This window comes from Artemia sp. Qi Xiang Cuo, chromosome 16 (genome assembly GCF_049724085.1).
Source record: "Artemia sp. Qi Xiang Cuo chromosome 16, ASM4972408v1, whole genome shotgun sequence".
NCBI classification, from domain to species: domain Eukaryota; kingdom Metazoa; phylum Arthropoda; class Branchiopoda; order Anostraca; family Artemiidae; genus Artemia; species Artemia sp. Qi Xiang Cuo.
In genome coordinates this window covers 41,818,894-41,835,854 of record NC_142809.1, presented here as the reverse complement: position 1 = coordinate 41,835,854, position 16,961 = coordinate 41,818,894, and the positions used below count along the sequence as shown (strand labels likewise).

Sequence of the window (16,961 nt, the reverse complement as noted above, 5' to 3'; positions counted from 1 at the left end):
TTTCATTTTACACTGATGGCGATAGAATTGAAGGCAATGCCCCCTCTCTTTTACATAATTTACTTACAACGAAGCTGTTAGAAGCAATGCATTTCCCCCTCTCCCCCCTTTTACATAATGTCCTAAATATATTGTTAGACCTTCATTTGAAAATAGACCATGTCACTTCTGCAAAATATAACATCACGTCTGTGCTTAATTATTGCCTCAAAGTGTTTTAATTTTGGTGGAAGAACAGTTCCTTTTGACTTGACCGCCTCGTTCGTAAACACAAATGGAAAAGGGTGATAGCTAATTTTAACCTGGCGTAGAGCATTATGTCAAAACCAGAGCGGGTTAATAACAACAGTGATGGAAGTCAATGGTTGCTTTTAGCTAGGATATAGAAAACTTGAAATTGAATAAATTTAACGAATGGATAATTATTTCCTTTTGCGAGAATTTGGTTGTAAAAACAATGATGAGGGGGGGGGGTTAGGTTTTGTGGGGAAAAAGAAGATATTTTATGTTTTCCATCGAGTATAAAGATTGTATAGTGATGTTTGTATTGTATGGGGAGGGGATTTACCTGAATATACTGGAGGGTGACCAAGGAAAATAATTTTATTTGAAAATAAAAAACAGGAATTTAACGAAAGGATAATTAATTCTATTTGCGAGAATTTGATTGTAAAAAAAAATGGGGGGGGGGTTAGGTTTTGAGGGTAAAAAGAATATATATTTACGTTTTCCGTCGAACAAACTTAAAATAAACTAAAACTAAACTAAAACTAAACTAAAAATCTAAAAGAAAACTAAACATTAAACTAAAACTAAACTAAAATCTAAACTAAACCAAACTAAAACTAAACTAAAATAAAGGTAATAAATAAACTTAAAATAAACTAAAAATCTAAACTAAATAGGTAATGAAATAATAAACAAAAAATCTAAACTAGCCCAACCTGCAATCCTCTTTTTCTAATATTTCCGCCCTCCTGATTGGCTGAGAAAGGAGATGTAAGCAAGCCCTCTGATTGGCTGAGAAGAAAACACGTGATCTAACTGTTTCCTGGAAACTCATAACATTTGGCTCAGAAACAAATACTATTTCTAGATCATAACATTCGCTGAGAGCAACAACAAGAAGGAAGTGTCATTGAACTGCCCCCATTAGACTCAATAATCCATTAAAGTGAGAAAGTTTCTGTTTTTTCATTCTCACTGACAAAAACTATAAATTGCTGTTGACATCCAAGAAAAACATCAAATAAATTGACCCACACACATAACCATCCAAGAAAACAGACATAAATGTGACAAAATTCCTGTTTTTTCATTCTCACTGACAAAAACCGTAAAAACAGACATAAAGGTGAGAAAGTTCCTGTTTTTCAAATTCTCACTGACAAAAACCATAAAACATCCATGAAAAACACCAAATAAATCGACCAACACACATAACCATCCAAGAAAACATCCATAAATGTGACAAAATTCCTGTTTTTCAAATTCTCACTGACAAAAACCATAAAACATCCATGAAAAACATCAAATAAATCGACCAACACACATAACCATCCATGAAAACAACCACAAATGTGAGAAAGTTCCTGTTTTTCCATTCTCACTGACAAAAACCATAAACCACGTGGTTCTATGCCCATATATGGTGTTAAAAAAAGTTGTAGGTGGCAGCAGGGGTGAGGGATCGCGCTGGTACCCCCCCCCCTTCTACTTATGTTCGTTTTTATTAACATATTCTTTTTGTATGGAAAAAAATATTTTATATCTTTGCGGTAATTTCTGTAAGAATACATTTTTTGGCTTGGTATTTGAATGTTGAAGACACTTTTTCATCAATATTTAATTCCGACTCAAATAGTATTGTTTAATTTGATTTTATTCCTCTTCAATTTGACCTGAAAAATAAAACTTAATACCAGTCCAAAAAATTATTTCCATGCTCTTTGACAACTTGGATACATATACGCTCTTTTGATTTATTTAAATTCTAAGAGCAGAAGTAGTAATAGTAGCAGCCCCGAAAGTTTCAAATTAATACCCCCAGTCGTTCTCAATATATTGCCAAGGTACCTTATTGGCAACCATAGACACAGCGTCTTTTGATTTAGTTTCAAAATAACATTTGCTTTTAAAGCATAATGGGCCAATTACATAATTGTGAGGGGTTAACATGCCAAATATCTCTAGAGACATAGCTACGGGACCATACTACAATGATGAACATAATTACTGTCTAAAAATTTTGAATGGATGTGCTTGTAAAGTGAATGGACTTGCCCTCCAAATCTACAATCAAAATACTCCAAATCCAAGAGATTTGGAGGGCTGCTTGCCCTCCAAATCTCTTTTGAGTCTTAAAAATGGCGCTAAGACCTTTTGATTAAGTTCAACATCCGCCTAAATACTCCTCGAAAGCTTCACCTTAATACTCTTAGCTTGCATAGCAGCAATAGTTGTAGCAGTACTAGTAGCAGTATACGCATAGCAGCTTTGGTTTCTTCAACATCCCCTTCGATTCAAGCTGGAAGTTTAAACTTAATACCATCAACAGTTCCCGAAGCATTTCTGACGCGTCCACTTGACAACCTATGTGGGTATAGTGTTTTTTTTTTTATTTAGTTCCATACAGTTTCAACATACCTTAAATTTTTCGGCTTAATACCCTTAGTTTTAGTAGCATCAGTAATAGTAGTTGCAGTAGAATTGATAGCAGTAGCCTTGGCTTTAGTGGAAGTAATAATACTACTTAGAAATAGTAATAATTGTAACGGTAGTAGTAGTTGTATGAGTAGAAGCAGTAGGGATAGGATACAAATATTTGCCTTTGGTTAGTTCAACATCCTCCACAACAAGCCCTGTTAGTTTTAACTTAACACACCAAACTGTTTCTAAGATACTGCTGTTGCGTCCTTTTGACAAACTGCAAATAGACGGCTTGTTGTGATTAAGTTCACGCCCTTCCCCCCAAAAAAATTCTTTCAAAATTTCACCTTCATACCCTCGTGCATAGTTGTAATAGTAGCCATAGTAGTAGTATTAGTATTGCTAATAGTAGCATTAAAAGTAACAGTGGCAGTATTAACGTAATGCCTTTACAAGTAGTTGCAATAGAAGTAGTAGTTGAAGTAGTTGTGGTAGTAATAAATTTAGCGGTGATAGAAGTGTTAATAGTAGCATGCACATATTGCCTTTGGGTCTGATGATTGCGCCCTTGTAGTATTCTCTGAAAGTTCCAACTTAACGACCAAATCAATTCTTGAGATACGGTCTTTTTTTACAATGTACATGCACATAACGTCTTTTGATTCTGTAATTACTTTTCTTTGAAATACATCTTTTTGTGCAAAGTATTTTTAAAAATTAATTTCTATTTATTTTTGTTACCACAGCTTTTTATTGCCTTATTAAATTAATTTTCTACAGTTTCTCACGTCATAAACTTAAGAACTAGGATGTAAGATTATAATTTATTAGTTACCTGTTGAATTGTGTCATAATAGGAACTTATTTACACTGGCCTTAAGTTTGATATGGCTCTTAGATTTTCTTTGGTAAAACCTCTTTTTTGAATTTTAATTTTTTTAACGAACTTTTCTTTGAAAAACGTTTTTTAAAATTAATTTTTGTTCGTTTTTATTTTCAGAGTTTTATATTAGCTAATAAAATGAATATTTCTATAGATTTTCGCGTCTTAAATTTTCAATTTCCAAGAACTAGAACGTTCTATTTCTAATCAAATGAGCCTCCTTCCTAGTTAACACGACCACCCCTTCCAAGAAAACCTTATATACCCCGTGCCATAGCTTGCAGCCCTTGCTCCCGGGCTCTGAGGGGTCTTGTCAACCTCAGAGGCATTGTTATACGATCTTTGGCGTATTTTGAAAAAAAGCTATGTCAAAATGTCGATCGGATGCATTTGAGAAATAGAGGACGTGGGGGGGGGTTAGTAGGTTACTTTTGGCTCTTAAAAGGGAACCAGAATTTTCAATTTACAATCAAATGAGCCTCCTCAACAGCTTATGCAACCACTCCTTCCATAGAAACCTTATATGGCCCCTGGGGTATAACTTAAAACACAGGGAGGAAGGAGGGGAGTCGTGTCGTCTCTGGAGTTTTGTTATCTTATCTTTGGTCTATTTTTAACAAAATGACAGTCTTAAAATTTTGATCATATGCATTTGACAAAAAGAGGATCGGGGGGCCAGTTGCCCTCCGATCGGTTTTATCCCTATAAAAGACCACTATAACTTCCGATTTTCTATTGAATGAGCCCTTGGACCACCCTCTCCATATGAATTCAACCACCCTCTCCATATGAAGGGCCTTTAGGGAAAAAAATAATAAATATGTAATAAAACGTTGAAGGCCTTATGGCCTTAACTACAGGCGACGCTGTAGTGTTGCCTTTGATAAGCATCCTGTGGTCAGTTTAAAATAGAATTTCATAGTCTCGACATGCGAGTAAAAACCATTATTATTCTTTAACTTAACAATTCGTAGTTTATACTTTTAATAATACTTGCACGTATTCTATAATTACATTTAGTCGCGACAGAAAAATTCCAATGGTAGGGTTTCCAGTTATTTTCTTCTTCTAAGAATGCGGTTGATACATCTTATAAGAATTGGGGTGATTGTGAAAATATGAAAAATAATATAGAGAAATTAAAAAGATAATTAATTTCAATTACCGAATAATTAAGTTTTCGACATCTCAAAGCAACAAGATATTTGCTAGCTTTATTAAAATATTAACCATTATTATTAGGTAGGATGCACTTGCGCCATTTGAGTGCTTTTTTGTTAGGTGGTTGCAACATCAAATTCTTCAAATTGGCTGATTTTTTAAAGCAAATATTTTTAGAAATTGTATTTCCGTTAATTTTTTTTTCGAAAAGTAATAGTTCCGGCAAAATTTTACCCTTTGGCTGCGCCAGCTTATACTGGATGTCTGGTAACACTGATAAGAGCAGATTTGCTTAGTAAATTTGTAACTATCTCAGTTAGAACTTTAAATTTAAATTAACTGTCTCTGTCCCTATTAAAAGGTTTATCAGTCTATTCTCTATTTACAAACTTCAATCAAAGCCTCGTTTATTCGATAAGTCTGAATTCAAGTCATTAAAAAGAAAAACAAGGAAAGAAATTATTCTGTTCTACATATACTCCCGCAAGAAGGAGGGTTCGTCAGGCCCAAACTGCTCCATTTGTCCTATACTTATATATTATTTTTATATTTTTGATTTTTCAAAGTTATTCCCTCCCTCCCCCTGAAACAAAATATTGTGTACGCAAATGAATACAAGGATATCAGCTTGGGTTTTATGTTGCTGATGCTTTTGAATCTAATTACGAAGAAGTCAATTAATTATCAGAGGCAACGCTTTATATGGAAGGGGTCGTCGTAGAAGCTTCAAAGAGGGCTCATTCGATTGGAAATCGAGTGTTCTAGTGCCTTTTTTAGTAGTCGAAAATGATTGGAGGGCATCTAGCCCCCCCCCCCCCGCCCATCATTCCCCCAAACACATCCAATCAAAATTTTGAGATAGCCATTTTGCGTAGTTGATTTACAGATAGAAAATATATTTTTGAGGAGGATACTCCCCCACAACCCTCAGGGCATGGGTTTTAAGTTATACCATGGGGGCATATAAGGTTTTTATAGAAGGCGTTGTCGTAAAAACTTCAAAACAGGCTCATTCGATTGGAAATTAAAGAGCTAGTGCTCTTTTTAATAGTCGAAAGTGATTGGAGTTTAACTAGCGCCCCCCCCCCCCCGCCCATCATTTCCCCACACACATCAAATCAAACTTGTCAGATAGCCATTTTGTTCAGCGTAGTTGATTTCTAGATAGAAAATATATTTTTGAGGAGGACACTCCCCCACCACCCTCAAGGCAATGGTTTGAAGTTATGCCCTGGGGGGCGATAAGGTTCTCATAGAAGGTGTCGTCGTATAAACTTCAAAACATGCTCATTCGATTGGAAATTAATTGGATATTTCCATTTTCAATAGTCGAAAGTGATTGTAGGGCAACTAGCCCCCCCTCCCGCCCATCATTCCCCCCAAACACATCCAATCAGAATTTTGAGATAGCCATTTTGTTCAGCGTAGATGATTTCCAGATAGAAAATTTATTTTTGAGGAGGTTACTCCCCCACAACCCTCAGGACAAGGGTTTTAAGTTATGCCCTGGGGGCATATAAGGTTTTATAGAAGGCGTTGTCGTAGAAACTACAAAACATGCTCGTTCGATTGGAAATTAAAGGGCTAGTGCCCTTTTTAATAGTCGAAAGTGATTGGAGTGTAACTAGCCCCCTTCCCCCCACGCCCATCATTTCCCCAAACACATCCAATCAAAATTTTCAGATAGCTATTTTGTTCAGCGTAGTTGATTTCCAGATGGAAAACATATTTTTGAGGAGGACAATCCCCCACAACCCTAACGGTATGGGTTATGGGTTATGCACAGGGGGTACATGAAGTTTTCATAGAAGGATGTGTCTTAGAAACATCCAAAAGTGATCATTAGATTGTAAATTAAAGTGCTACTTTCGAGTTTAATAGTCGAAAGTGATTGGAGGGCAACTAGACCCCCCCCACGCCCATCATTTCCCCAAACAAATCCAATCAAAATTTTTAGATAGCCATTTTGTTCAGCGTAGTTGATTTCCAGATAGAAAATATGTTCTTGAGGAGGATACTCCCCCAGAACCTTCAGGGCAAGGGTTTTAAGATATGCCCTGGGGGCATATAAGGTTTTTATAGAAGGCTTTGTCGTAGAAACTTAAAAAAAGGCTCATTCAATTTGAAATTCAGTGTAATTGTGCCCTTTTCAATAGTCTAAAGTGATTGGAGGGCAACTAGCCCCCCCCCCCCCCACGCCCATCATTTGCCCAGACACATCCAATCAAAATTTTTAGATAGCCATTTTGTTCAGCGTAAGAGATTTTCAGATAGAAAACATGTTTTTGAGGAGGCCAATCCCCCACAACCCTCAGGGCAAGGGTTTTAAGTTATGCCCTGGGGGCATGTAAGGTTTTTATAGAATTCGTTGTCATAGAAACTTCAAAAAAGACTCATTCGATTGGAAATTCAAAGGGATAGTGCCCTTTTTAATCGTAAAAAGTGATTGGAGGCCAACTAGCTCCTCCCCCCTACGCCCATCATTCCCCCAAACACATCCAATAAATATCTTGAGATAGCCATTTTTATTCAGCGTATTTGATTTCCAGATTAAAAATATATTTTTGAGGAGGACACTCCCCCACAACCCTCAGGGCAAGGGTTTTAAGTTACCCCCTGGGGGCATATAAGGTTTTTATAGAAGGCGTTGTCGTAGAAACTTCAAAACAGGCTCATTCAATTGGAAATTAAGAGGATAGTGCCCTTTTTAATAGTCGAAAGTGATTGGAGGGCAACTCGCCCCCCCCCCACGCCCATCATTTCCCCAAACACATCGAAACAAACTTTTGAGATAGCCATTTTGTTCAGTGTAGTTGATTTCCAGATAGAAAATATGTTTTTAAGAAGGACACTAACCCACAACCCTCAGGGCAAGAGTTTTGAGTAATGCCCTGGGGGCATATAAGGTTTTTATAGAAGGCGTTGTCGTAGAAACTTCAAAACAGGCTCATTCAATTGGAAATTCAAAGGGCTAGTGCGCGTTTTGATAGTCGAAAGTGATTGGAGGGCAACTAGCCCCCCCACACCCCACGCCCATCATTCCCCCAAACACATCCAATCAAAATTTTGAGATAGCCGTTTTGTTCAGCGTAGTTGATTTCCAGATAGAAAATATGTTTTTGAGGAGGACAATCCCCCACAACCCTCAGGGTAAGGGTTTTAATTTTTATGCCCTGGGGGCATATAAGGTTTTTATAGAAGGCGGTGTCGTAGAAACTTCAAATAAGGCTCATTCGATTTGAAATTCCGTGGTCTAGTGCCCTTTGTAATAGTCGAAAGTGATTTGAGGGCAACTAACCCCCTCTCACGCCCACTTTTTCCCCAAACACATCCAATCAAAATTTTAAGACAGCCATTTTATTAAACGTAGTTTTAAGTTCTGGAAATTAGGTCTTTGAGGATTACAACTCCCCCAAAGCCCTTAGGGCAAGGGTTGTAACTTAAGGATTCTCCGAATCCTTCATATTATTTCTTATGGAAGGGATGCTCGTATAAACTTTAGAGAGGGCTCATTTGATTGAAAATTGAATTTTCTTGTTCACTTTTTAAGAGTCAAAAGAGATTGAAGGGCAACTCACCCATCTCCCTCCTCCACGCCCTAAATGCATCAAATAAAAATTTTGAGATAGGCATTTTGTTAAAATAGTTCAAAGTTCTGATAACAAAAACTCCGGTGTTGACACAGCCCACCAGGGCCCAGGGGTAGGCGTTGTAAGTTATGCCCTGGGGCATAACTTATTAAGGAAAGCTTATAACTTATAGGAAGGAGTTTTGTATGGGGAGAACACATTAGAAATCTATCATAATGATCCAATTAAAATGTTAAAACACACTTTGTGATCGCTACAACATTACTTTGGCGCACATACTGATGTTAGAATTATTTCCAAATATCCATGGTTCTTTATTGTCAGCCAGTGAAGTGATTCAAGCCCCTTTACGGGAGTTATTTTTTCAATCAATTCAATGTTGTCAATCGCTTTCCACAAGTTATGCAACCTGTTTTTTTTTCATACATAAGGTTTTTATCAAATAGGTAATCGTATCGACTTTGAAAAAAAGCCTCATTCGATTTAAATTGAAAGTTCTAGATCCGTTTTTTAAACTCAAGAATAATTGGACAGTAAGCATCCCCCCCCATGCCATAAAAACTTGAAACTTTTTGCAATCAAAAACGAACAACAATTATTTAAAAAAAAGTTTCCGAAAAATAAGTTTTTCAAAGAAAAGTAAAGGCCATTTTAAACTTAGCTCAGGAGATACAAATACCTGTTAAAATTCAAACTCAAAACGACCAGAAATTACTATTCAAGAATAAATGAAACCCAAAACGAACAGAAATTAAATAAACAATCATAGCGAAAAACATACAACAAATAATAATATAAATGAATAAATAGATGTTGAAGCGAGTAATGCTTAGATTGAATATGAAAATCAAGCTTAAAACGAAAACAAATATTTTGCTATTAAAGTATAAATGAAACTTTAAACGAACAGAAATTGAATAAACAATCAATGCGAACAAACATACAATATATATTAATGTAAATGAATCAATAAATCTTAAAACGAGTGAAACTTAAATTGAATATGCAAATCAAGTTTGAATCGAATAAAAATAACTACAAGCAAGAGTTTGGGTATCCTCTCACCGGAGAAGCCTAAAACCTACTGCGTCATTGGCGCTTTACTGAAAACGAATTATATTACAAATGTTTTCTTTTGTACTTATTATTGAAAATAAATATTAAAATTTTGAACTGATGAGCTTTTAGCATTTAATACCATTATGCATCAAATATTCAGTTTAATCTATTATCTCTTTCCAGATGTGTCAAGACAAATATAGTTTCACTACACACAAAATTTGGATTCTGTCCCTTTCTTTAACTGTAAAAACCTAAAGTCGTCTGCGTCATCGGGGCTTCACTGAAAATGAACAACTCGTATATTACAAATTTATTATTTTCCAGTCCTTACAGCATTGAAAATGAAAATAAAAATTACAGTGAAAAAAAAATCTTGAACTGATGGATCTTTTAACAATTAATATCATTATATATCTAATATTCAATTTGATTTAGTTTATACTTTCCAAGACTGTTCAAGACTCATATAGTTTTACCATTTTTTTTTAACTAATCGTGTTAGTTTGTTATGAAAACATTCTATGGCTTCTAGGCATTTCTATTTTAGCGGAAAACTGCACCTCAAACTTTGTGGAACATGAATTTTCTTACATGAAACACCAAAATACAATAAAATGTCAAGTTCCGGAGTGTTCCACCACTCGCAAGCAAGTGCCATTGGTATTTTTGATTTCGCATGGTCAATTTAGGGGGTGGAGGGTAGGCTAATTCTCGTAGCAGCTCCATTCCGTCGTGGTATGGTTCACATTTTCAACACCTGGCGTCCGGACTATCATATAATCTACCAAGCATACAACTACCCCAAATCGGTATCAATAAATAAATGAAATCCAAAACGAACAAAAATTAAAATAAATATTGGAGTCAAACTCAAAACGAGCATAAATTAATGTGGGTAGGGTTCAAAACCCTTATGATTTCTAAAAGCCAGAATATAGTTTGTTCTTTACTGAAAAAAAAATTCAAATGAGTTTACTGAAAAAATGTGCATTGTCAATTTAATATACATATGCTGATATTTATTCCCTAAAATCTTAATTAATTTTTGATTTCTTAAAGTTAAAAAAGTGAAAATATTTCATAGAATTTTTTTCAGTAAAGCGCCAATGACGCAGTAGGTTTTAGGCTTCTGCAGTGAGACGATACCCAAACTCTTGTTTGTAGTTATTTTTATTCTATTCAAACTTGATTTGCATATTAAATTTAAGTTTCAATCGTTTTAAGATTTATTTATTTATTTACATTAATATATATTGTATGTTTGTTCGCATTGATTGTTTATTTAATTTCTGTTCGTTTGAAGTTTCATTTATAATTTAACAGCAAAATATTTGTTTTTCGTTTAAATCTTGATTTTCATATTCAATATAATCATTACTCGCTTTAAGATATATTTATTAATTTATATTATTAATTTTTGCATGTTTTTTGCTATGATTGTTTATTTAATTTCTGTTCGTTTTGGGTTTCATTTATTCTTTAATAGTAATTTCGGGTCGTTTTGAGTTTGAATTTTAACAGGTATTCGTATCTCCTGAGCTTAAGTATAAAATGGCCTTTATATATATATATATATATATATATATATATATATATATATATATATATATATATATATATATATATATTTATATACAAGCCAGGGCCTTATCCAGATTTTTTTTCGGGGGGGGGGAGATGTTACAAATAACTTTAAAAAAAAGCATAAAAATTTGTTTATATTCATTTCTGTTACGTTTTCACGAGTTTGAAAAAAATTACGGGGGGGGAGGGAGGAGTATCCCCCCCCACCGCCTGGATATGGCCTTGATAAAAGATCAGGATATTTTGTACTTAAAAATGAAATCTAGCTAAATTTATGGTTTCTTAATTTATCTTCTATTCTTCTAATTAGAAGGAAAAAAGATTGCACCACTTCAATTTAAAATTCAATCCAATATTAAAGAAGTAAAAACAGTTAATGAACCTTTCAAGTTAACAGACCGGAGACTTGCTTTGACCTGGAAGATGTTATTTTTTTGGTATTGATATAGTTTGTTTTAATTTTAATACTTTAGTAGCTCTACTGAAGATGATGACTGACTGTGTCATCAAAATATCTAGATCATATTTACATATTTGTTTCACTGTCTAATAAAAGGACCTATCCCTGTTTGGAACTCTTATTTGTTCGGATCTAGTCTGCAAATTAGAATCATCGATTGCAATTAGAAGATTACACGCATATAATGTTTATTAAGAGAAAAAAAAATAATATTTCACATTCAATTCAAGTTATGCAAATAAAAATAAAACATAACACCAATAATAATAAAGATCGTGGAAGCGAACTTGTTGTGGACTATAACAACAAAAATTGAAAACGAAGAAGTGAAGAAAAAGAAAAAAGAAAGAGAAAACACGGGTAATTAAACTGATTAAAAATTCGGAGAATTATAAAACCGAAGTTTAGTAACATTGTTATACAACGTGCGAAAACTTGTGGATAGCTCGACACTGGAGGGTATTATATACCATGGAAGTATAGACTCATAAATGGGAATATCGCTGGGCGGAACCAGAGACATTACTTGGGGACAATGAAAGAACAGTTGGATGAACAGAGACAGAGGCCTTCAGGATTACTACTATTAAAATAAGACAATAATTGGAGAGGAAGATTTTTATGGTAAGACGAGTATGCAACGGATAGATTTAATTTTTTGGTGATTTGTTCCAAAAGGGATAATACCAAAATCGGAGAACAAGTCCTGGGTGGATACAGTCGGGGCAGCCGAAAAACTGCTTTGACGGCACGGTATTGGACAGATTTTAATTTATTGGTAACTGAAGGATGTCTTACCTCAAACGGATCCACAGTATGAGATATATGAGTAAATAAAAGAGTAATAAAGGGTGACAAGGATATCAGGAGGAAGAAAATAATTCACACGATTAATCACACTTACCTGTCGCAAGATTATGGCTCTGATGTAGGAAACATGTGTTGCAAATGAGAGGGAGAAGTCTATGTGGACACCAAGAAACGTGGCAACTTCGACCTGCGGGAGGAGATTGGTGGAATATTTTAGGCCAAGTGCTTGCTGAGCTTTTTTTTTTTTGTAAGGGGTTCGAAATGATACAACCTGACTTTTCTTGCTGTTAATGGCGGAGCAGTTAACGAGACACCACTCCTGTACTCTATTCAGAAGAATTTGAGTAGAGGTGACGACGGAAGGTAAATTAGAGCCGGTGATGAAAAAGTTGCTATCGTCAGCAAAAAGTACTGGGTGCACTGATGGATCCAGGTCCATAACTAAATCATTAATATAAAGGAGAAAAGTATTGTATTGTAAAGTAAAGTATTGTGGCGGTTTACTTAATAAAACACTGTAATCAACCATGTATAAGACCTTAGAAAAATCTAGAAATAAGCCCAATACAATATTTTTAAGGTCAAGTTGGGAACGTATAAACTGTGTGGCGTCGATTAGTTCATGAGCTGTTAAAAATTTGGAACGGAAGCCATATTGATGAGGAAAAATCAACGAATCTGAAGGATGAATCCCAAATAAAAAGAGAGAAAGGCTTCGGAAGATAATTCTCTTGAGCACTTTAGATATAACTGGGAGAAGTGAGATTGGACGATAATTACTTATCTCAGACGGATCGCCCTTTTTATGAATCGGGACAACAATTGCCGATTTAAATATTTATGGGAATACTCCACTGGTTATAGACAGGTTTGCTATGTGCACAATGGGCTCACAAGCATAGGAAGCTACGGTCCTAAGAAGCTTATTTCTTATGCTAAAGAAGTCAGATGTACTACTATTAGAAAGAGATTCAATAACTTGAAGCACCTCTTTACTATCAGTTGGAGAGAAAAACGTGGATCTGGGATTCTTGCTAGGGTGTACTGACTGGGAGAGAAAACAGGAATTATCATTTGGAATATTAATGAAATAAGTATTAAAAGCATCCGGTACAGAAATTGGGTCAATAAATCTGCCACTGATGTCCTTAAGGTTAATAGGTATAGATCTTGAATTATTTTCTTTTTTAAAGAATTTCATTTATTGTGGACCAAATTCTTTGCAAGTTCCCTTTGCAGTGAGAGATTTTTGAATAATATTAATTTTGTTTTGCTTCCAGAACAAGTTTGGTATATACGTTTTTGTATTTTTATTACTAATTGGGTTAGTAACGCTACTGGTTTTGCAAGCTAACTTATATAGGTCATTTTTACGGTATGAACAGATTTTTAGGCTATTGGACATCCAGGGGCGTATATGGGTAATTTTTCAGTTTGATTTAGGAACTGGAAAGGTTGAACTGATAAGATCACTCGGTCCCTGTGTAAAACCATTTGTGGCTGAATTAATATCCTGAGAATCCAAAACCTTGGACCAGTCAAAGGATTCCGAAAAATCCGTGAACCGGTTCTTACTCACAGTATTATATATTCTATTAGACGTAGGGGTATTAGTTCTAGAGGGTTGAATAGTAAGTAGGGAGAGATAGATTGGAAAGTGGTATGACAGACCAGAGAATATTATTTTGGAGGACAGGTGGTTTCTCAGGGAAGTGGATACAAAAATGTTATCAATTACAGTAGCCGTAGACCTCATAGAATCAACTCTAGTAGGAAAAAGGACTGTGGGAAGAAGACCGCTTGAGGTGAATGTTTCAAAGAAAGTATCACAATTATTATTCATATTAACATTGTCTGCTTATGCAGCCTGTCCCGAGTTTAGATAAAGAGGGAGGGATGGGCTGTGGGTTTGCAACCCATAACCCGGGACCTCAAGGGCCTGCCCTCGGGGGAAATTCAAATAGTAACCGAAACATCAAGTTTGAGCTTCAGATTTTCGAACCCCCTTTTGATGACGACATCTGCATGCCCATGGACAAGATTTATGAATGCGAAACAGCTCCTCAAATTTGGTTTCTGGAACGTCTGCACAACGTCTCAAGACTCCAAGACTGAACAAGTACTGAGAGCACTGGAAAATTATCACCTCAACCTTCTGGCTCTGTCGGAAGTTTGATGGCTAGGGTCTGGATCAAATAAACTGGATGGAGGTGTAACCATTATACACAGTGGATCGCAGCAAAAGCGTGAATAAGGAGTAGCCCTAATGATGACAAAACAGGCTTCCCAGGCTCTACTACAGTCGACACGGGTGTCACCTAGAATCCTGAAAGCCCACTTGATCGGCACGCATGTGAAACTGTCAGTAGTAGTATGCTACGCACCCACCAATGACGCCATCGACGAATCAAAAGACGAGTTTTACAGAGCTCTCAGCTCCGTATTAAACGAGATACCAAGCATGACATAGCATGTTTTCTAGGAGACTTTAACGCGAAAGTAGGGAAAGACCTATCATTTTCCCCATAGGTTCTCGGCGAGCATGACCTGGGCCAGCCAAACGAAAACGGAGAACTACTTATTGACTTCGCGCTGCTTAACGACCTAGTAATCGAAGGTATTCTATTTTCTCATCGGGATGTACACAAATATTATTGGATATCTCCCGATGGTCACACCCGAAATCAGATTGACCATTGTCTTTGGAGAAGGAAGTGGAGATCAAGCCTACTTGATATAAGGGGATATAGAGGAGCTGATGTTGGCTCAGATCATAATGTGATGGCAGCAAAAATCCACCTCAAATTGAAAAGAAACAGAAACGCAAAAAAGGCTTCCTTAAGCCCAGTCCTTGACTCCGAGAAACTGGGGGTGAGAGAATTCAACCAAGCCTTTAAAAAAGAGATGCGGAATAGATTTGAAGCCTTGTCTTTACTAGATAATGCTGATAGCAATCAATACTGGGAAAGCATAAATTTGTGCTTTCACGATGCCGCAAAAGCCACTATTGGGTATCGCAAAAGCCAAAGGACCAGTGACTATCTGACCGAACATGAGAAATCATAGACACAAGAAAAAAAAAGTAAAAGCATTACTTATCCTAAGACAAACCCCCGACTGATAGATCCTCAGAAACGATAAATACAGAGCCGCGGATAAAGAGGCAAAGAAGAGTGCCAGAAAAGACCAGAGAAACCTGCTGGAGTGGAAAGCAGCACAAGCAGAAGAGGCAGCGAAGAGAGGTGACTCAAGAGCCATCTATAAAATCACTAATGAGATTATTGGAATGAAATCCCCTATTCAACATGGACCAGTAAAAGACCCCTTGGGGATCCTGATAACACAGCAGTCTGACGTAAACGAAGTTTGGGCCAGCCACTTTGAGAAGCTGTTGAATAGACCTCCACCAGACAATCCCCCAGAGATCCCAGCAACAACGCTGTTTTCCTTAGATATCAGCACGGATCCTCCGCCGTCGACTGAAATTATAGCAGCAGCAAAGAAGCTGAAAAATGGGAAGTTGCCTGGCTAAGACAGGATAACCGCGGAAATGATCAAAGTGACAGTCATGACCTGCCTCAAGTTCTGGACAGCACTGTTTGCAGTAATCTGGACGACCGCCAAAATACCTTCGGATTGGAAACGCAGCTTCCTTCTGAGAATCTTTAAGAAAGGCGATGCATCCCTCCCAGGCAACTGGCAAGGAATCTTCATGCTTTCCATACGTAGTAAATTGCTGACATACATTTTACTGCAGAGAATGAGCTCGCAGCTCGACTGACACCTTCGTGACGAGCAAGATGGATTCAGACCGAACCGTTCATGTGCGGACCTGATATTTACTCTACGGCTACTGACGGACGAAAGCAGAGAGTTGCGACTGAAAATCTATATGATATTCATCGATTTTGAGAAGGCATTTCACTCAGTAGACTGTCAAAGTCTGTGGAAGATCCTACTGCATTACAGAATCCCTGAAAAGATAGTTTCACTGATCGTTGCGCTCTATGAAGATAGCAGGTGCTGTGTAAAGACACCAGATGGCCAAACTCGTTTCTTCTGCATTCTGTCAGGAGTTAAGCAAGGTTGCGTCTTGTCACCGCTACTTTTCGTAATCGTCATTGATTACATACTGCGAAGTATATGCACAGACGGAATCTAGCTGAATCCAGAAATACGCTTCAGTGATGTAGTTTTCGCTGACGACATTGCCGTCCTGGAATCATGTAGGCAAAGACTCCAAGAACTCCTTGACAAAGTGAGGGAGAGAGGTGCCCAGATCGGCCTGAAAATAAGTAATGAGAAAACAAAATTCATGGCAATTACACATTCACCCCTGAGCATCATTTGCGGACACCAGCAAATAGAGCAAGTCGTCCATTTCGAATACTTGGGAAGCATAACAGAAAGGACTGGATCTACTACTATTACTACTAACAATTCACCGCAGCACCAAGCCGCCTGAGGCCAACACAGCTCACAAGAATCGGCCAAGCCAATGGGGCCTTCAATAGATTACAGAAAGTTTGGTGGTCCCAAAGCGTCTCTATACGGTTAACACTACGACTCTTCAATAGCAATGTTCTGCTAATGCTGCTCTACGCAGCCGAAACCTGGCACCTGAGCCAAGAACAAGAGGGAAGAATACTTGCTTTCGAAAACACATGTCTTAGAAGAATTCTCAACATCCTTTGGCAGCAGAAAATAACAAACCAATCTATCCATGACAATTCTGGCCAGCCTCTTGTGACATACATCATAA

At 36.7% G+C, this 16,961-nt stretch overlaps 1 protein-coding gene across 1 annotated transcript; it reads left to right on the top strand.

Annotated features, from left to right (window-relative positions):
- The first annotated feature begins 13,923 nt into the window (after positions 1 to 13,923).
- On the top strand, positions 13,924 to 15,731 carry LOC148942919 (uncharacterized). The gene is made up of 3 exons (XM_089102397.1): positions 13,924 to 14,004; positions 14,729 to 15,070; positions 15,324 to 15,731. The coding sequence occupies exons 1-3, from the start codon at positions 13,924 to 13,926 to the stop codon at positions 15,729 to 15,731; spliced, it is 831 nt and encodes a 276-aa protein (XP_088958523.1).
- Positions 15,732 to 16,961: the final 1,230 nt, after the last annotated feature.

Excerpts from the sequence above, each read along its gene's own strand:
- LOC148942919 (XM_089102397.1), top strand. The coding sequence starts at position 13,924 with ATGTTATCAATTACAGTAGCCGTAGACCTCATAGAATCAACTCTAGTA. Across the intron at positions 14,005-14,728 it reads TGGGAAGAAGACCGCTTGAG|GTTCTCGGCGAGCATGACCT; the intron begins GTGAATGTTTCA and ends TTTTCCCCATAG. Across the intron at positions 15,071-15,323 it reads TTGACTCCGAGAAACTGGGG|ATCCTCAGAAACGATAAATA; the intron begins GTGAGAGAATTC and ends CCCGACTGATAG.